General features: G+C 51.6%; 1 protein-coding gene and 1 long non-coding RNA gene across 12 annotated transcripts; one reads left to right on the top strand and one right to left on the bottom strand.

The window, feature by feature from the left end:
* Positions 1-9,226: 9,226 nt before the first annotated feature.
* Positions 9,227-10,671, bottom strand: LOC134480059 (uncharacterized). Its single transcript, XR_010054192.1, has 2 exons — positions 10,375-10,671; positions 9,227-9,568 (listed from the first exon to the last, which is right to left on the bottom strand). It is a non-coding gene; the product is annotated as an uncharacterized LOC134480059 (long non-coding RNA).
* Positions 10,672-10,876: 205 nt separating this feature from the next.
* Positions 10,877-18,960, top strand: Islr2 (immunoglobulin superfamily containing leucine-rich repeat 2). 11 transcript variants are annotated; one of them, XM_039082410.2, is made up of 3 exons: positions 10,877-10,999; positions 13,912-13,989; positions 15,297-18,960. In XM_039082410.2, exon 3 carries the CDS (start codon positions 15,302-15,304, stop codon positions 17,540-17,542), a length of 2,241 nt encoding a protein of 746 aa, XP_038938338.1. In that variant the 5' UTR covers positions 10,877-10,999; positions 13,912-13,989; positions 15,297-15,301; the 3' UTR covers positions 17,543-18,960. The 11 variants fall into 11 exon arrangements, with proteins under 11 accessions (XP_038938338.1, XP_008764595.1, XP_063120786.1 ...); XM_008766373.4 differs by having other exon boundaries at positions 13,912-14,004; XM_063264716.1 differs by having other exon boundaries at positions 13,912-14,042.
* Positions 18,961-20,302: the final 1,342 nt, after the last annotated feature.

Here is a 20,302-nt window from a genome sequence, read left to right as displayed (position 1 = left end):
TCAGGCTTCCAGGGGCTGCTTGGCTCATTCCTGCCCCAGCCTCTCTTTTGGGAACAAAGGCTAGCTCATGCCCTTGTGGATGTCCCTTGAAGGTCTGCTTTAGTCTATCCCCAACCATGTTTCCCTATCCTGCACTACACCGAATGCTACTGAGGTGCCTGCTCTGCCACCCTGGACCATACTCCATTTCACCTTCAAAGTTTAACCTTGATCCTGTCCCTCTCAGCAGATCCCCTAGGTCTTCTGAGACGGTCCCTGTCAACACCCTAGGTTTGTCTGGTTCCCCCGCATTCCGGGTTTCTGCCTCTTTTTTTTCTCTCTATTAAGGGCACAGCTAATTAGTGTGGACTCCCTGGCTGTGGCACTCTAGCCGTTAAGTCAGGACTCTGAACCATCCCAGGTAGAAGATGCGCCAAGCTTACACTACTCCCAGCTTCTGTCAGCAGAGGGCGCCACAGCCCACATGTCTGACTAGAGGTTTGTCAGACCATTGTGCACAGCTCTGCTGGGGTTGGTGGCCTAGACATATTGTATCCCAGCCCTTTGTAATGTGTTGGGCATTCTTCTGGCACTATAGGAGACAGCTTTAGGTAGCTGACCCATGGAGAACAATTTTCAAACGTTGAACTCTTTATATTTATTTGAACACCTATCAAGAACAATTTTACCAATCTCGCTGATTTCTGAGGTACAGTAGCTCAGAATGCCACTAATTTGGAATTCTACAAAGACCTGCTTATCATCACCGTTAAGTAACTGTAAGCCCAGCAGGGACACAGGCACAGCAAACCTGTAAATGTGGAAGCGTTTGGGAAATGTTGGATAATCAGTAAAATTAGGACGAGGACCATGGGAGAGTGAAAGCTGAGCCAGGTTAGGGCCCAGGTTAGAACTGGGGTGGGGTGCGTGGGTTCAGCTGAGGGTAAATGGTAAGGTGTGGGGTTAGATTAGACTCAGGGTCGCGTCTACAGGGAAGATCAGGAATCCTGGGAAAATCCGGGCCACTCACTCTTTACTCTTCAGTTGTAGCGTTAGCAATGAAGGAGTGAGTCCCTGAAGCTTCTGAGGAACTTCTGTTCACATGGCACCCCAATGCCCTATCCATTTCTTGGACCAGCTCTTAGAAGCATCTAGAAAGCCCTCTGCTGCAGCTCATTGAACCCCAGTGGGGCCAAGTCCACCAATCACAGGAAAGACTGAGCCATGTGCCGATCTCTCTAGGGGGCAAGAGTCAGTACATCAGGCGCCATCTTGGTGCATAGTCTCCCAGCTATCATACTAGGAGGGAGACTGCTGCCCGACCACATGACTTCACCACCAGAGCAAGTGGCTTCAACGCCTCCTCCCAGCTACACTATTTCATCACGCCGTCATCTTCATCCTACCAGTGAACACAGGGACCTGCAAAGCCAATATCTTGCTCAAGGTCAGCTCTCTGGCCTATGCCGGCAGAAGAAGAATTGGCCCCACAGGGAGCCGATGCCTAGGCCACCCCACCAGATATCTGACCTTGAGCTTGGGGTGAGGAGGGGGCAGTTTCCTGTCTCCTTACAGTGGCATCCTGATTGCCCAATCTCTGGTGACGAGAAATGGAGGCCCTCGAAGCTCCTGTCTCCCTCAACCTGACCCACTGCTCAAGCTTGTCCTAATGTTTTTGAATTTTAGGGCAGTGTCTCTCAATATCTTTTTGTTATATTACTCCACTCCTTAAAGGATCTTTTGAAATAATTTGGTCCTATTTTCACATTCCTCCCACTTGTGTGTTAATGCCAGTTATGCCGGGGCCTTCTCTGGGACGTTTTCGGTTTGTGACCTCTAGAAGGAGTGTTTTCGTTCGTTCACAGCTGTACCTATGCAACGCAGCTGTTTGGAGAGTGAGAAATCACAGTGGTGATTTCTGTAAAGTTGTCAGCTGTCCGCCAGGGATAGTTTCCCTGCCCTGGGAGTGGGGGTGCTGCCATTGTTGAGGATGTACAGTTTCTGGAGAGGCCCCACCTCCAGTCACAGTGCAAGTTGGAGCTGGTCATGGCGTGAGTGCTGAGCCTGCTGTCGGGTGGGGACATATGGAAAGCAATGAAAGACGATATGGGTGAGATCTCTGAGGATACATTCCCCCTCAGAGTAGTCACAGTCCTAGTCATACAGGAGGGCCATGCTGAGGCTGGGATCACACAAAAGCTGGGGCTCCAGAATGGTAGGCAGGACCATCATTAGCTTGTGTCTCTGAACCCAGATGTCAGCTCCAGATCCACTGGGCCTGAATGACAAAGATGCCTGTGAAGAGAAGGATCTAGAATTTCCACTCACTCTCCCCCATCATTCACACACCGTGCGCGCGCGCGAAATTTGAAAGTCTCTATCCAACCATAAAAAATGATTGTTGTCAAGTGAGGGGGAAAATTCCTTCAGTCTTGGCTTGGGGAAACTTCCTTAAACTCAGCTCAGAGGAATTCTCTCTTGGACCAACTACCTAGAGTACAATGCAATTCATACATCTTATAAATATCCTCAGCTTGATAGCCAGATTGATTACAAAAACCAGCTAGCTAAGCATAGAGAATTTCCGAAGAGCCAGCCAGTAAGACCAGCGTGCTGAGACCAGGAAAAAAAAGGTTGTTTACCTGATTATCTAAAACTGCACTCATTGCAAATTAAGGGTGATAATAAACTAAAAATATAACTCCTAAGAATTAAGCAAGCACTAACCTTTAGCCAATCAGCTAAAGAACACACACAATGAGAATCCATCTCTCTTCTCAATAGGGTCAGCCTGTGTGCTGACATTGCCTCCCAGAACAGGCTTTTGCCCCTAATACCCTCCACTCTCTTATTCCTCCTCTTCTTATTGTCCCCTCTTGCCTGATTCCAGTCCATTCTGAATTTAGGTTCTATCCCACCTTTCCAAGCCCCCTCAACGATGTCCTTTACCTTGATGGGGTCACCTCCTGGGTGGCAGGCTGAAGGGATTTATAGCAGTCCCCGCCTCCTTCTGACCCCCGCCTGGTTAGTAGACAGCCATCTGTAGGAAGGTCACTTTCTCACAGTGCCGCAGACTTGTGGGTTGGATAGAGCCCCGCCCCCTTACACACATCAGAGCAAATAAATACATCAAGTTTGCAGCTGGGTCTGGAGATAAGGACTGAGGGAGATGAGGCTCAAATCCTCACACAATGGCTACACGGGAGTTTCCCCTTTGCTGTCTTTCCAGAAAGGCTCATTTGGGGTGTTTGAAAATGGGCTGTGCCTGGGGACAAGTTGTCTCTTGGGGAGGGTCTAGACTGAGGGACTCTCCTCAACTTGGATTTTTGTAGAGACTGACCTGGGGAAAGAGTGACTCTGTTCAGGTCAAAAGATAGGAGGAATACTTAGCACAAGATGGGGAAACTGAGTCTGAGAAGGGAGAGAGATTTCCCCAAAGCTTCACAGGGGTTCAGCAGGAAGCTCAACCTGTGAAGCCTTGATCTTCCCTGATGGTGAACCATGCTTAGTCATCCCCAGGATGAAACCACTGGAGCTGACCTAGCCTGGTTGTAGAACTGGGGTGGTCTGTGAAGCCTTCCTGCCTACCTTCTTTCCTTCCTTCCTTCCTTCCTTCCTTCCTTCCTCTTTCCTTCCTTCCTTCCTTCCTTCCTTCCTTCCTTCCTTCCTTCTAGGTCTCCAACGGGAGAGTTTAACTGTCTTTCTTGGTGGCTGTGATCATGTCTCCTGTCCTGATGCTCTTGAACTCTGGAGGGTTGATGTGGGGACCTTAAGAAAGGCTACCAGTCTCCCCTTCAGAGGCACCTTTCCTCACCCCTGCAAAGGCCTCATCTGTACAGGGTCTCCCAAGTAGAGGGCTTACACTTTGCCACAAAGCTCAGCATATCTCTGATGTGGACTGGCCCTGGAGACCAGGTGACTCAGAGCCACCATATGCTGTGCCTCTTCTAGCCTCCTTTGCTGTCTCTCCCTCCGATGTCTCCCCTCCTCTACTATAGGACATGAACCAGAGATAGGGGACCCCAGACCTCCGATGATGCTTGGTGACACTGGGGACTCTTTCAGGCTGTCACCACAGCTCCACAGTACCCTTCATGCCCCCTCTCTCCTGATCCCCTAAGGTGGTCCAGGCCTTACCCAGTCTCTCCAAGCTACTAGAACTGTGTGCAGGCACAGAGAGGAAAATGCATACAAGTTTCTACCCCCTGGCAGTCCTCAGCCCATGCTGATGCCATACTTCCTGGAAGTCAGGTCCCCTTGACTGGAGGTGGGAAGAGCTCTGAGGGGTTGTTCTGCCTGGGAGCTTTCTGGGATGCACACCACTGCCTCACTCCCTCCTCGCCTGCTCTCCCTTCTTCCCCTTTACTGCTTTCTTCTGGAGTATTCCTTAACCAGCCACCTGCACACAAAACAACAATGGTGCTTCTAGAAAACCAGCTCCAAGAGTAAAGAGAACATCAAGAGCCTAAGAGAACCAAGAGGGATGTGATGTTGTCCCATCCTTTCATCCGCTCTGAGCTTCAATGGGGCCAGAGGATAGGAAAGAGCTCTGAGGCTGAGGAATAGAGCGGGAGACCCTCTCCCAGGTCCTGCCTTGGGAAGTCTACAGGAGAAGAACTCTGAGCCCCTGTGTACTGTAGCCCCTCTCTATGTGCTGTGAAGATCCAGGCAACAGTGAACTGCTGAGCAGAAGGAGGCATCCCTGTGTCCCCTGCCTTGGTGATGTCCCAATCAAATATTCACTGATCAGATTCGAACCTCTACGAGTGGTCCCCCCCCCCCCGCTGCCTTTGGGACTCTCTATATCCATAGAGCAATGTACAGTGTTTGTGGGGGGGGGTGTTGTGGAATTAGCTCCCCAGGTCCAAGTGTTCCAATGACTTCAAGAGATAAAGCATGCTACAATGAGAAGTCAAGAGAAAGGCTGACCCTGCTGAGGACATGAGGGAAGGGATAGGAGACTTTGGGTTTGCTCAGGACAACCTTATTGCTATAACAGCCTGCCTAAGAAGTCCAACTCAATCTGAAAACCAGTTGCTCCTAAGGTTACAGCATCCCAGAAACAGATCTCAGTAATGGTGGCACTTAAAGGACCCTGGGTGCATCTGGTCCACTTTCCTTGTTAGATTTCTGAGGTAGCATAAAGAGACTGAAGGTAGAAGAGACCAGTCTGACCTCTACAGAAGAGACCGTTTATTTCAAAACAGTGAAGGGCAGACATTCTTCTGGGGAAAGAGGGGCCCTCAAAAAGTAAAGGGGACACTTGGAGTTCATATAGGAAGATTGGGTAATGGGAAATTAAGTGCAGAGGCCGGGCTGCTATGCAAGCATACCATTTGCTCTCCTGCTACCATCTACCCCATTGAGACACACTATCTTGGGGTTATCTCAGTCTATCTCAGAAAAAAAAATCCTTTCTAGGGCCTACAAATAACAATTTTGAACAGAGCCAGCTAAACTTCATAAGGATTCAATGTTTACAGCTGCGGTACTCTATCTCTCCCGAGGAGAGTAAGTGACCAAGGACTGGGAGTATAGTTCACTTGCTTTGCCTAGCAAGCACAAAGTTCCAGGTTTGATCCCCAGCACCTACCTAAACAAGCGTAATCATGGCCCTCCAGGAAGCAGAGGGAGGGGGGTCAGAAATCCAATGTCATCCTTAACTTAATATAAAATTTGCCAGATGGTGTGTCTTTAATCCCAAAACTTGGGAGGCCAGCCTGGTTTACTGAATGAGCACCAGGACAGCCAGGGCTACACAGAGAAACACTGTCTCAAAAAAAAAAAAAAAAAAAAAAAAAGAGTTAAAATCCTTGTATAAAATTTGAGGTCGAGTCTTAATTAGTTTTTTATCTGTAATAAAACACTATAACCAAGGCAAGAGAATAAACAGCTTATTTTGGCCTTAGGTTCCGAAGGGATCATGTTAGATTTCTGAGGCAACATAGAAAGGCCGTGGGTCTTGACCTCACAGATATTTCTTTCAACAGTAAGGGGCTGGCACTTTCTGGTGGGAGAAGGGGTCCCTGGGAAGGGGGATGAGGATGCTTGGAGTTTATATAGGAGGGGATGGAAGGGAATTTATATAGGGGGCCACATGCGCGTCCAGCTCACAGCCTCTGCTTCCTGGAGCCGTGTGTCCAGACAAGCCTGATCTTTAGAGACTGTCTCAGCTTGGTCATCAGGCAGTGGTGACAGTGGGTGACTGAGATAGGCATGGCTGTATTTTCAACATAGGTGTGAGGGACTCCAGCAAGTCATAGGGGACCAGAAAGTTCCTTGGTCAGGGTCCAGCATGTGTTCAAGGCTTCATTTTGAGAATTAGCATCCATGGTGGCAGACTGGTGGTGGCAGAGGAATGGACAGAAGCTCAGAGGTCACACCTTGAACGGCAAGGAAGAAACAGAGAGGACACTGGGAATGGAGTGAGTCTTTTTGAAATCTCAAAGCATAGCCCCCAGTGGCATACTTCCTCTAATAAGGCCACATCTCCTAATTCTCCCCCAAATAGCCACCAATCAGAGATCAAGTAATCAAATGCCTGAGACTTGGGGGATAGGGCGGGCATCTGATTCAAACCACTGCAGCCAGCCTGGACCACATGAGACTCTTTCAAACAAAAGCAAAGGTCAGCTAAACAACCAGAAGAATGGAAACCCAGAAGGGACAGTAGCTAGGAGTGGCAAGTCAAACCCAGTAACATCCTCATGACTTTCTACTTCCTCTAGGTTCTTCTTGTGACCACTGGTGTCTTCTTCCTCTTGTTTGTCAGCCAATGGTGTAATGCCTCTTTTTTCTACCATGGACGGGTGACAAGCTCAGGATGTAAAGTCATGCAGGAACATCTTTGAGCTCATAAACATATCCTGCTCATAAATATACAGTGTCTGCTGCTACCAAAATAGCTTTGGATCCCAGCACAGGCATTTCCTAGAACAGACTCATCCATCCTTTCAGGAATTCTGTGAAAGCAGAGGATCTTCTGGTTGGTATGCCCGGCAAGTTACACACACTGCCCTGAGTGAGACCCCTGCCTGAGTCCTGACACTGGTCACGGAATGGACAGACCAGCCTCATCTCCGTGTAAAAACTGACTCCAGCTCATTCTAGCTATAGTCAGACACTGCAATTCATTCTGACCTCAGCTTTCTTTGAAGATGCAAATCTCCAGCTAACGAAAGGGGATCCCTGCTTGTGGGGCAATTTGGGATTGACTCAAGACTCTATTACTCTAAATTGATCACCCCATCTTCTTGGCCAGGATTGATTTAGAGATGGGGGATCCTAAATCACTGTGTGACCAATATAATACAGAGAAAGGCATGGCTTTGGGATACAAAACCGGTCTTCTGTCCACAAGCCCACGGCTTCTGAAACCTTCTAGTCACAATGGAAGCACAAACCAGACATCAACCTGATAGCACCAGAAAGAAATCTATTTTAAAGCAATGCATGTATACGTATATCTAGTCATTATTAAAGATGGGAGTGAATTGACTTTCATGCAGATGAGATGTGTGCACCTATTTATTTTCACATCAAAAGTTAAATCTTGGCCAAATATTTGACACTGCGGGTGATAAAACCTCTTCAGTGTCACTCAGAATTGATCATCAATTTGATCTATAATCACCAATGCTGAGACCGTCGCTTTGCATGAATACACAGTCCTAGTGGCAGAAGTATATTCAGGGGCATTTTCCAAATTGTTTGAGGTGCTGTCTTATTCCCAAGCTGAAATTCATTTAGCATAAAAAAAAGAGTTTTACTTATTTATTTTATGTGTATGAGTACACTGTGGCTGTTTTCAGACCCACCATAAGAGGGCATCCTCTTAAGTGCTGAGCTGTCTCTTCAGCCCCTACTTAACTTTTTTTTTTATGCCAGTCAAGTTAAGACTTTAAACAACAACCTCGGGGTTGGGGATTTAGCTCAGTGGTAGAGCGCTTGCCTAGCAAGCACAAGGCCCTGGGTTCGGTCCCCAGCTCCGAAAAAAAGAAAAAGAAAAAAACAAAACAAAACAAAACTAAACAAAACAAACAAAAAAACCCAACAACCTCAAGAGCCCAAAGGCATCGGCTCTCCCTGGAGCTGCAGTTCTGTGTGGTTGGTTATGATCTGTCCTATGTGGATAATGGGAATTGAACTCAGGTCCTACTCTTAACCTCTGTGCAATCTCTTCAGCCCTTAAATTCTTTAAGATTCTAAAAATGTTGTGTATATGTGGGTGTGCACGCTAGTCACAGTGGCGCATGTGAAAGTTAGGGAACAACTTACATGGAAACATCCTGTCCTTCCATCGTGTGGCTCCTGAGGCCCAGGCCATCTAGCTCAGTGTAAAAAACGCCGTAATTACCTGCTGGACCGTCCTCCTCCATCTTGATCACATTGAGTCCTGCCACGGGGAGACTGGCCACTCCGGGCCCTCTCCTTGGGGAGCCAGCCCTGCATTGGTGGAGCAGGGCACTATGTATGAGGAGTGCTGTGCCTTCCAAGGACTCCCCAAAATCAGCAACTCAAATGCACACCCAGACAAATTACACAAGCTCCTGCCAGAAGAGCCATTGTTAATTTTCATGGCTACGCCGGCATGTCGAGCTAATTTAATGAAAGCCCTGGAAGGAAGGTGTTGGTGGGCTAGACCTTGGTTTGTTAATAATGTCAGGCTTCGTTTGAACCACTCCAGAAGTCCCTCCCCACTGCCTCCAGCTACCTGCCACAGGTTGCTGTTTTCCTCAGAAATCAACAGTCTCCTCATACACAGATGTGGGCTTGCTTTTGTTTCTCTCTAGAAAAAATAATTACAGTCCCGGAGCTCAATAAATACTTAAAGAGAATGCGGTTTTAATTAAAAACCTTCTGCCGGTGCTGTAGCAGCAAGTCTCGATTCCCAGGCAGGCACGCTGGTGGCAGCCACATGCACCACAATCTGCTGAGGATATGAAACCAAAAAACCTGTATGAATAATAGCAATTCTGACTCCTTACAGAGGGGACAGCTGGTGAAGAAAGATGTCTCCAGGCAGAGCCAAGCTCTTCTCCCTGCGAGATAAGCAGGACATAGCACCAGGGATGCATGTGCCAGCATGTTCCTCTTATCTGGACCCAAGTCTGTAAGACAACAATGGCGGCTGATTCTATCCAGCAGTCGGTGAGAAAATGTGCCTCACTAAGCACCGGGTTCCACAGACTGAGTGCTTTGCAATGTCTTGGCTCATTTAATCCTCATGAGGAAATTATCTCATTCATAATCTTTCTACAGATTTATTTATTTTTATTTTATGAGGAGGGGTGAATGGCTGCATGGATCTGTCTGTGTGCCACACCTACATCTGATGCCTGGGGAGGCCACAAAGAGTTACAAAGAGCTGTGAGCTGTCATAGGGGTGCTGGGATCCAACCCAGGTCTGCTGCAAGAGCAGCCAGTGGTCTTAACCCCTGGCCCATCTCTGGATCCTCTGTCTTTTATTTCTTAGAGATGCAGAGAGGTTAAGCCAGGACCCCATAGCCGGTGTGTGATGGAGTCCGGTGCTGCAAAGAGAAGTGATGGCGTAGAAACAGGTCCTGGCTTCTCTGGGGGAGTAACCTTTCTGAAAGAAATTATGAAAGGAAAGTTGAAATGCTTGCTGGAATCATCTGCCCCACTAGGCATGTGTGCGTGCGTGCGTGCGCGTGCGTGCGTGCGTGCGTGCGTGTGTTAACTTGTTAACTTGCAGGCACTGTAAAGTGTGAGGCAGTGCGTTCCAGAGCTTCCGGATGTAGCACAGCTGGAGGGAAGGTCTCCCAAGCAGGCTGCTGATACCAGGCTATCTTGTTCTTGGAAGCTCTTCCCCCGCTCCTTGGCAAGTTCATCAAATTCACCCACGTGCCGCAGTAAAATACAAGGGCACATGACTGAGCAGTTGCGGCAGAATACTGCACACATTACCTGTCCTAAACCTTTAGTCAGACACCTATTCCTTCAGTTTTCTAACCCCACTCTTCGCCCAGTCTAAGGCCAATATGCTTCCTTTGTCCGCTCAGAAGGGACAATGGGGCCTCTGGCAGAGTTATGACAGGCAGGGACGGGCCTGCAAGAGAAGGCGCTTCTGGTCAGGGTCAGGAAGGTATGTATGATGGACGCTTTCTTGCTGATGCAACTATGCTCACCGATTGACTGACAGGAGAATGGTGCACTGTTGGATTCTGAGCTCTGGGAACTCAACGGGCCACGAACAGGCCAAACCGTTAGAGTAAGGAGGGCCGGTTGTGTTTTCATGGGTGAGCAGGCTGGACATACTGAGAGAAAACTCGAGGGTTTTGGTTAAGCCCGTCCCCCACGATAGTACTGAAAAGCCCTGGGCAGAGATCTCTTTGGTGCCTAGGCCCTCTCGCAAAGTTCCTTCAAGGTCCTTACCTCTGCACTCTGCAGGCAGTATCCAGCAGGGGGCGCGCGGGGACCAAGGTTGAACCCCAGATCTTCACGGACCTAGCCAGGGGAGCAAGTCCGTAGAGCCTTCGGTTTCAGCTCTCCCACCACCTGGACCATCTGGGACCTCAAGGTTGAAGTTTGTGGAGATCGATCCACAAAACAGTCTAGGGGCCTTAGCTCTTGACCTCTGCGTCTGTCTACAGTCAGGAGTGCAGCTTGGTAAAAGCTTGTGCCTGACCTGGACAGATTCTGAATCTGGAGCCCACTGTTTTCGATCTTGGCAACTTTCTATCGCTCTTTTCTCTCACTTTTACTGCACTCACCTGATTAAACACTTGTGCCTTTAAAGATCAGAGACGTAGGGCAGGGGTGGTGGGTGGGAAGTGTTTTTACGCCCGGCTCTGCTTTCCTAGGTCATTGTATTATTAACATTAAAAGCAATCGACGGCAATTCTGGGCGGCGCCAAGGCTCTGCCTACCGTCTTCTAGCAGAGCTTAGTGGTTGAATTAGGAATTGCAGCTCCTACCCAAGACCCTGCGGACGCTGCTAGAGGCGACTTCGGCTGGCCTTGTCTGGAACGGCACTAGATTCTGCAGGGTTGAAGACGGGGTAAGGGATGTCTTCTCCCTGGTGCAAATTCGGGCAACAAAAGCATTTTTCGGGAGAGTGGGTGGGAAGCCGGGGTTCACAGGAATCAGTATTCCAGCCAGCGTGGTCGCCACGCCCTTAAACTATCCTGGAGATGCTGGAACCGCCCTCTCCACATGGAGTCCCCTGGCTTTGGCCTCCTTGGGGAAGAAAGCCAGAGTTCGGAGAGCTTACCCCAGACACGCTTGCACGTCCGCGCGGTCCAGGAGAGCTAAAAGCCCATTCTTCCTTCCAGTCCTTGGCCCTTCGCTCCTTCTAAGTTATCGCTCGGCAGGCTTGCGTCCCTCCAAACTCAAAAACGAACTGACTAGAAGTAAAAATCGAATGGATGGATGTCCACTGACCGAGAAACGCCCACGCCTTGCGTCTTTCTCTCCCTCACCAGGAAAGTCCCCAGGACTCTCCATCCTAGAGCACAGAGTCTTAGTCTCTCTGCTGCCACACCCTCTTCTGGTGCAAAGCACCCGCCTCAAGGTTGCTAGAACGTGAACATTAAGACAGGACATTCTTCTTGCTTTGCAGACAAAGAAGTCGGTATCAGGCCGGCTGTTCCAAACCTCTGAGGCCATGTCCCAGGTTAAAGCCTTGCGCTGGACGGTCTCAGACGTGCAGGATTCCAGGCAGGGAGGAGTCAGAGTTCTCATCCCCGCTCCCTTCTCAAAGACATCTTCCTTGGACCACTCAAGCACCCTCTTCTTGGTTCGGTCTGTGGGGTTTCCAGGCCTGAGCAGGTGTGAAGTTCTAGATTCCGAACTTGGCTGAGCTTGTGAGTGGGGGTGGGGGGTGTCCCAGGAGCCCGTAGCCAGGAGTAGGGAAGAGGGAGGGACCAAAGCGTGCACACACCAGTGTGTTCATATTTAATTTACAAAGGAGCCTCAGAAACCCTGCCGGGTGGTCCCTTTAGATGCAGCGTTCTTCCTGCATTTCTCTGCGCCCCCTTCCTGCTCATTAAAATGCTTAACACTCAAATCGGGGTATTGATCTCTGCAGAGGCCCCAAACACACTGCCATCCAACCAAGACAGAAGGCTGACTCTGATGATGGCTGGGAGACCACGAGAACCCCAGTATTACAGTGTATATGAAAAAGAAGGAGTGGGGACTCCACATGTCTCTGAAAACCTATGCCCCCTTACCAGTACTGGCTAACAGCTCTGCCTCCTGGGATGCCGTAGGCGGGGGAGTGAGATGATGCATTTTAGTCAAATGCCTAGACATCCCTTGAAATCCTCCTGCTTGTCGCTAAAAGAGAGAAATGTCCAGGGTTTGCCAAAGAGAACAGCTAGTCCCAAGTCTGCTGAGGCCAGCTGTTACATGAGGGCGTGAGATGGCAGGGCGGTGGTTGCTGCCTAGGCTTTAACTCTGTGTGTGTGTGTGTGTGTGTGTGTGTGTGTGTGTGTGTGTGTGTGTGTGTGTACACGAGCATGCAGGGGTTGAGGGCATGCTTGCTAGAGATGCTGAGAGGATACTGAGGGGTGGGAGTGCAGGAAATGCTCATGGGTATAAGTCCCTAGTCCACAGCACTTAAGAAGAGCAAACGGTTTTTTTGTAACTATCCTGTTCCCTGTCATCACCATCAGTGGTAACCTCGGTGCTCTATTAGCCTGCAGCAAGCAAGAGCAGAATGAGACATTTGGGTGAGTTCAACATAGTGTTTAAGGAGCTCAGAAGATACTCATCCCACTGTAAGCACCAGCGAGCTCACGGGCAGTGGAGTGCACGCACTGGTCTTGCCACAAAAGACCTGAGTGTGGAGTTCAAGCTAAAGAGGTTGAGCAGGGTCTGGATGGGCTGGGGAGGTGGGCATCTTCTCTCCTGCGCACCTCTCAGCGCACCCTGCAGGGTTGTGCCTTCTCGTCTGGCGAGTTAGTTTGGCGGTGATTGGGGGCGGAGGGGAGCCGGGATTTGTATCTGCCCAGATCCAGGCAAAAAATGACAGAGAGGGTGAGGCGCTCTGCTAACACTATCAATTATGCATCGTGTTGAACGAGGCTTCGGGGAGGGGGAGGCTAGCAGCCGGCTGGAAGGAAAGGGTCCGGGAGAGCCAGGCAGCGCAGTTCAGCAGGTCCCGCTGGAGGTCTTTCTGTGCGGCTGCTTGCTTTGGGGAGGAAAAAAGTGTTTAAAGGCAAAGACACGCCCCTCCAGTCCTATGCCTTTCTTTCTCCCAAATTCCTCAAAGATGGTTTGTCTCACGTGTTGCGGGGCGTAGAAAGGATCGTATTCAGTTAAAAGCAAAAGCTCGCGGGCGCTGGCGGGACGGGCGCGTGAGGGTGAGTGAGCGTGGATATTTGTGTGCGCGAAAGAGAACGGTGAGTGTTCGAGTGAAGGTGTGCTTGTGAAAATGTGTGTGAAGGTAGGGAGAACTTAGCGCGTTGACGCGATTATTACATGTTGACGGGTAGTTCTACTAACCTGTGAAGGTCATGTGGAGAGGGTGTGTGTGTGTGTGTGTGTGTGTGTGTGTGTGTGTGTGTGTGTGTGTGTGTGTGTTGGGGAGGGCTTTGGAGACATAACGAGGAATAGTGACCATGTTATCAAATGTGTAAATGTTGGGAGAAATAGAAAATGGGTTATAGGGGTACGGAGGGGGGCTGGGGAGGGCAGAGCCTAGGGCTATGGGCATATGGAGCCCCTTGAAACTGACAGAACTCAGCCTGGAGTGAGTAGAGGATCTCTATGGCTTTAACAAATGTAAACGCTGCACGAGGTGGGAGACTGTGCGCGTTCCCGCTGAGCCCGTGGGCGCGCGACGGCTCTCCAACCTGCAATCATCGAGAAGTAGGGCGAACAGATAAGAAAGGACAAAATTGAAGTAGGACTTCGGGCCAAGAGGAGTTCTTTCAATATACTACCCCTTTCTCCCCACTGCCACAGCAACAGATGCCAGAAGCGCCCTTGGACTGTCACCTGATTCTGGAGAACGGCTTGCAGTCTGAAGGCGGCACACTGCAGGTCAGAGAGCAGCAGGTAAACAGTGGAAGGACCCCACAACCACAGCCCACAAGGTCGGTCCAGCCTAGCCAGGGTTGGGTGGCTGTCTGGGAGGAACAGGGAAGGGAGGTACCTCCCTTAAAAGCAAAAGCAAGAAGGGAACCAGCTAATTTCAAAGGCAGGGTGTGGGAGAGGGTCTACAAAGACTGACAGGAGCCTCAAGTTGGGGCAGGGGGTCTATGTTAATGTATTTGTATGTCTAGAGATAGGGGGTGCACTCAGGTATAGAGACTTGGACTGTCTCCGAGTTTATTAGCTAGAGACTGTCCCCTAAAAACTGTGGGCAGAGGGATTCACCTGGGCTCTGTGGAATCCAAAGAGGAAGCTTTAGAGACTGTCTCCACAACATGCCTGCTCTAGGCATGGGGGTTGGGAGGCAGGTAAAATTTTCTTCTCAGCTGGAAGAATGGTTGAACAGTTGTGACTCTCCCCTGAGGGGAGCTGCAGCCCAGGGCAGAGAGGCTAGAAGGCATAAGTGGGTGGAGGCTTCCTAGATTCCCCACACCACACCTCACAAGTTCTCCATGTTGCCTATCGGCTAGGGCTTCAGTCTCTGAGGAGGGCAGTGTAGCATCTATGTCTCTGAGTGTGGAATGGTTCACATGAGGACTTGTGTCCCTGCGCCTGTCAGTTCTCACTGTACACAGGAAAGTGCTTTGCTTCCCGGTGGAGAACACTGTGGCAAAGCTGCATTGAGTTTCGAGAACAATGAGGGCTCCTGGGTATATTGTGTAGATGTCTGGGTGCCCTTGTTTTTGTGTCTGTATAACTCATTGTGAACCTCCTGGTAGAGTCTCAGTGCCTTGTAGTTGGAGGTATCAGGGAGATGCCTGAGTTTTTGTTTGCGCTGTTGTTGCTTGTAAGGAAGTGTGTGCGATTGCTGTGCGTGGGACAAAGGATTCCAAAGGAGACAGTTAGTCATGAACGAAATCTTCCTACCTCTCCATTTCATCAAGTAAAATGAAGATAGAGAAAGAAGGGTCCGTGTGGGGCCCATTGTAGACCAGAAGCATTGGGTGCTTTGGAGGGGGCAGCTCCAGCTGAGGGGATTGATGGGGGCTGGGGGAGGGGTGCTCCATGCCCTCTGGAGAAAGAAGACACTTTCTGAAAGCAAGCCTTCATTGAGTCTGCAGGCTTTCACTGGGCTCCATTCAGTACCCAAGGTTTCTGGAGCCCACATAGGTTTAGGAGGTAGAGTTTGTTAGGGGAGGGGAGAGAGGTGTGGTGTAAGTGACTGTCTCACCCTTCACCTTGACTTCCCTCTGCAGGAGCCATGATGGGGCCCTTTGGATCCCTTTGTTTGGCCTGGGCTTTGCTAGGAGTGGCCAGAGCGTGTCCCGAGCCTTGTGCCTGTGTTGACAAGTACGCCCACCAGTTTGCAGACTGTGCCTACAAGGAGCTGCGCGAGGTCCCAGAAGGACTGCCAGCCAACGTGACCACGCTTAGTCTGTCTGCCAACAAGATTACGGTATTAAGGCGGGGGGCCTTCGTCAACGTCACGCAGGTCACTTCGCTGTGGCTGGCTCACAGTGAGGTGCGCACCGTAGAGTCAGGGGCATTGGCAGTGCTGAGTCAGCTCAAGAACCTCGACCTAAGCCACAACCTCATATCCAACTTCCCTTGGAGCGACCTTCGTAACCTGAGCGCGCTGCAGCTGCTGAAAATGAACCACAACCGCCTGGGATCGCTGCCCCGGGATGCACTCGGCGCGCTCCCGGACCTGCGCTCTCTGCGCATCAACAACAACCGGCTGCGTACCCTGGAGCCCGGCACGTTCGACGCTCTAAGCGCGCTGTCTCACCTGCAACTCTATCACAACCCCTTCCACTGCAGCTGTGGTCTCGTGTGGCTTCAGGCCTGGGCGGCGAGCACCCGGGTCTCCTTACCAGAGCCTGATTCCATAGCGTGCGCCTCGCCCCCTGAACTCCAGGGCGTGCCAGTGCACCGTCTGCCAGCCCTGCCCTGCGCACCGCCCAGCGTGCGTCTGAGCGCAGAACCGCCGCCTGAGGCTCCTGGCACCCCTCTGCGCGCAGGCTTGTCTTTCTTGTTACACTGCGTCGCCGAAGGCCACCCCACACCCCGCCTGCAATGGCAACTTCAGATCCCTGGTGGCACTGTAGTCTTAGTGCCACCGGTTCTCAGCAAGGAAGAAGATGGAGGAGAAAAAGTAGATGATGGGGAGGGTGACGGAGATGAGGACCAGCCTACGCAAACTGAAGCGCCAACCCCCACTCCAGCACCTGCTTGGCCAGCGCCTCCAGCCACCCCGCGCTTCTTGGCCCTCGCAAATGGCTCTCTGTTGGTGCCCCTCCTGAGTGCCAAGGAGGCAGGCATCTACACTTGTCGTGCACACAATGAGCTGGGCACCAACTCAACGTCCTTACGGGTGACGGTGGCTGCAGCGGGGCCGCCAAAACACGCTCCTGGAACAGGGGAAGAACCTGATGCACAGGCCCCGACCTCTGAGCGCAAGGCCACCACTAAGGGCCGTAGCAACAGTGTCCTGCCCTTCAAGCCTGAAGGCAAAACCAAAGGTCAAGGTCTGGCCCGAGTCAGCATCCTCGGAGAAACGGAGGCAGAGTTGGAGGAGACAGATGAAGAAGAGCAGATGGGAGGTCAGATCCCTGCAGATCCGATGGGGGAGAAGCACTGTGGCCATGGGGACCCCTCTCGCTATGTGTCTAACCATGCATTCAACCAGAGCTCAGATCTCAAGCCGCACGTTTTTGAGTTGGGCGTAATCGCGCTGGACGTAGCAGAGCGTGAGGCTCGGGTGCAGCTGACGCCACTTGCTGCGCGCTGGGGCCCTGGACCAGATGGTGCTAGCGGAGCGCGGCGGCCTGGGAGGCGGCCACTGCGCCTACTCTATCTGTGTCCTGCGGGAGGTGGCACAGCGGTTCAGTGGTCACGAGTGGAGGAGGGGGTCAATGCCTACTGGTTTCGCGGCCTGCGGCCTGGCACCAACTACTCCGTATGCCTGGCACTGGCGGGCGAGGCGTGCCACGTGCAAGTGGTGTTTTCCACCAAGAAAGAGCTGCCATCCCTGCTGGTTATCGTAACCGTGAGCGTTTTTCTCCTGGTGCTGGCCACCGTGCCCCTGCTGGGTGCCGCCTGCTGCCATCTACTGGCCAAACACCCGGGCAAACCATATCGTTTAATCCTGAGGCCACAGGCCCCGGACCCTATGGAGAAACGCATCGCTGCCGATTTCGACCCGCGTGCCTCCTACCTCGAGTCTGAGAAAAGCTACCCCGCCCGCGGCGAGGCGGGAGGTGAGGAGCCAGAGGAGGTCCCGGAAGAAGGCCTTGATGAAGATGTGGAGCAGGGCGACCCAAGTGGGGACCTTCAGAGAGAGGAAAGCCTGGCAGCTTGCTCATTGGTGGAGTCTCAGTCCAAAGCCAACCAAGAAGAGTTCGAGGCTGGTTCTGAGTACAGCGATCGGCTGCCCCTGGGAGCGGAAGCAGTCAACATCGCCCAGGAGATAAACGGCAACTACAGGCAGACAGCGGGCTGAGTCCCCAGCACGGCTGGCCTGCCCACCCCCACCTTGGGTACCTTGTAGCCTAGGGATGGCAGGACTTTACTACCCCACAGGACCCCGCCCCACCCCCAAGCCTTTAGTTACTCTGCCTCCTTAGCCCTCCCCAGGGGTCACTACTAGGGGTTTCTAGGAGTGGGCCGAATTCAAAGGTCATTCTCTTGGTGGGCTTGAATCCCCATCCCTACCCAAAGCACAGAGTCAGGCTCCTACCTCCTCTAAGACACCACCCAAGGGCGTGGAGAAACCATCTTCACTTTCCATTCCACCACGACGGACTGCGAAACCCATCGCGCACCCCATCCGGTGGAACTAGGAGGCAAGGGGAACGTGCCACGCCAGTTGTTGGCCACATCTGGTGATAATAATGGGTTGGTCCCGCGTTTGTCCGGGATCCCCAGGACAGGTCCCTAGTGTGGAGCACTGTGGCTCTCACCTTGATCCTACTCTGCCTTTTCAAGGTTGCATGTGCCCGCAAATTTTTACTCTCAAAGCTCCTTTCCTATAATGATCCAAATCTGCGCGTCCCCCCATCCCTAGTTGGAGCCAAGCTGGGTTCCTGGTAGGCCTTCCAACTCAGCGCACTGATTTTCTTATTTTCGTTGTTTTTTAAAAAAAAAAAAAAACAGCGAAATTTCTGGGTCTGGTGCTAATACCCCCTTCCCACCTTCTGGGAAATCGGGTGCGAGTGTGTGGGGTGTGAGTTTGTCAGGTGTGAGAGTCGGAATCTGTTTTCTTCTGGCTCTCTCCTAATGTCAAGCGCTCCGGGATTGCGCACCCCTTTTCCTCAAAGAGCGAGTCCTTGGTTCCCGGGCCAGTTTCGTTGTCATTGTGTTGCAGACGCCAGAGGTTGGTGCGTGCCACAGTGGCTCTTGCTACTCCATGGGGTCCAGACCCCAGCAGGAGCGTGCTGGGGACGCAGGGAGCTGTGACTCCCCGGGCGCATCTAACGAGCAGGCCTGCCTCAGGCCTGAGTGAGGCGGCAGCTGAGTGCGAAGTCGGGGAGGGACACCCTAGTTCCCCGCGTCGCCCCTCCTCCCGGGAAAATAGAGTTTGCCCAGCGTGTAGTCCCCGCTGAGCGTGGGCTATAGACTTCTGTGTCCTGTAAAGTGTGACAGTATAGTGTAGGGGGGCGGAGGGGAGGGAGCGGGCGGGCAGGTGGACGAGGAAGGAGGGAGGGAGAGGGCGGGAGCGGCGAGGGGACTACGTGGAGTCAGGTTTTAGTTCTTTTAGGAAAACGTCTGGGGGTGGGTTTCAGGCGTCTGGACCAAGGCTCTGGCTCTGGTCGAAGTGCAGCACAAGCGTGGGTGGCCCGGTGAGGAGTTGACCCCGGAGCCCACGTCCTTTTCTAAATGCTTCTGTATGTAAACTGTCAATAAAATAATCGATTTGAACAGGGTTCGGTGAGTTTTTGGGGTCGGGTGAGGGTCGGGTAGGAAGTTGGGGGGGGGGGACAACAAAGGAAGGACGCTGAGGGTTGAAGCCGGAAACCAAGGAAGGTGCCCTTTGGGATTCCTTTTGCATTTTTGCCTGGTGGTCAAGTGATTTTTCCAGGTGTTTGCCCCTAGCCGCTGCTCTGGGGGCCTTTCAGCTCCTGGCTGGAGAAGTGAAACCACTTGGGGGTGGGAGGAGGCTGTCAGAGAACAGGGAGAGCTCTCAGGGAGTGAGGGGCTGCCAGCACTAGAGTCAGGCCACACTTGTCTAGTGTCTAGAGTCAGGCTGTTCCCTGTTCTCTTTGGGTTGAGGCTGTTGGTCAATCACTCTGTGTGCGTGTGTGTGTGTGTGTGTGTGTGTGTGTGTGTGTGTGTGTGTGTGTGTGTGTTCTGTTTCTCAGCATCACCTTGTGCACTCTCTGGGAACCTGGGGGGATGGGCAAGGGAAAGATTGGAGAGATTTCCTAGAGGTAGGACTTGCTGTGGTTTGCAGAGAGAAGTCACACCATACATTTCAGAACAGGTAGGTGATTGCACAAAGGGAAAGGTTGCCTAAGGCTCACTCCACTGGATAAGCTGGCACATTAATTTGAAGTCAGTGTCTGTGTGTGTGTGTGTGTGTGTGTGTGTGTGTGTGTGTGTGTCTCTAGGGTGGTCAGGCCTGTTCAGCCGGTGATGGTAATGTATGGGAGCTGTCAGGGGTTGCTGAGGTCGTATGGTACAACACAGAGTCCGATCTGAAATCACACTGACTTAATTGTTCTACAAGTGGAGACTGGCAGACAAGGGTTGGAGATCAAGACTGGATGTTGTGCTCCTGACCAGCCAACGTGCTGAGGTCCACTTCCTGTGGGTTTCATCTGGATGAGAAAGGGAGACGAAAAGGAAAGAAGAGACATGAGGGGTTAGATTTTAAAATTCCATCCTTCCTTCTCTTCCTCCTCCTTGCTTCCATGGGTATCAGATCTTGGACCAGTGTAGGATGCAGAACAGGCCCAGGGCAGACACCCAGCATTTCATCCGCGCCTCAGGCTCTGCTAACTCCCTACCAAATCCTTGTTCACAGCCCACTCATTACCAGGAATGCTATCTTTCAGGAAGACTAATCCCAATCTGGGTAGGGACAGGCACTGTTAATTCCCAGGACTGGTTGTAAGATTTGCACACAAGATAGCACCTGGATACAGGGCTAAGTCCTCTGGTCATGGATCTGCAGTGGAAAAAAGGCTATTTCCTGTTCCCATCCCATCCTAAGGATTGGGAGTTTTCTTAAGACCCTCAGAGAGCCTGAGTGTTCAGTGCA

Source organism: Rattus norvegicus, chromosome 8, assembly GCF_036323735.1.
Source record: "Rattus norvegicus strain BN/NHsdMcwi chromosome 8, GRCr8, whole genome shotgun sequence".
Classification (NCBI taxonomy): Eukaryota; Metazoa; Chordata; class Mammalia; order Rodentia; family Muridae; genus Rattus; species Rattus norvegicus.
The sequence above is the reverse complement of the archived record's forward strand: the minus strand, read 5'-3'. Positions and strand labels throughout refer to the sequence as shown.

What these genes read in the sequence shown, in the direction of transcription:
- Islr2 (XM_039082410.2), top strand. Translation starts at nt 15,302, where the DNA reads ATGATGGGGCCCTTTGGATCCCTTTGTTTGGCCTGGGCTTTGCTAGGA.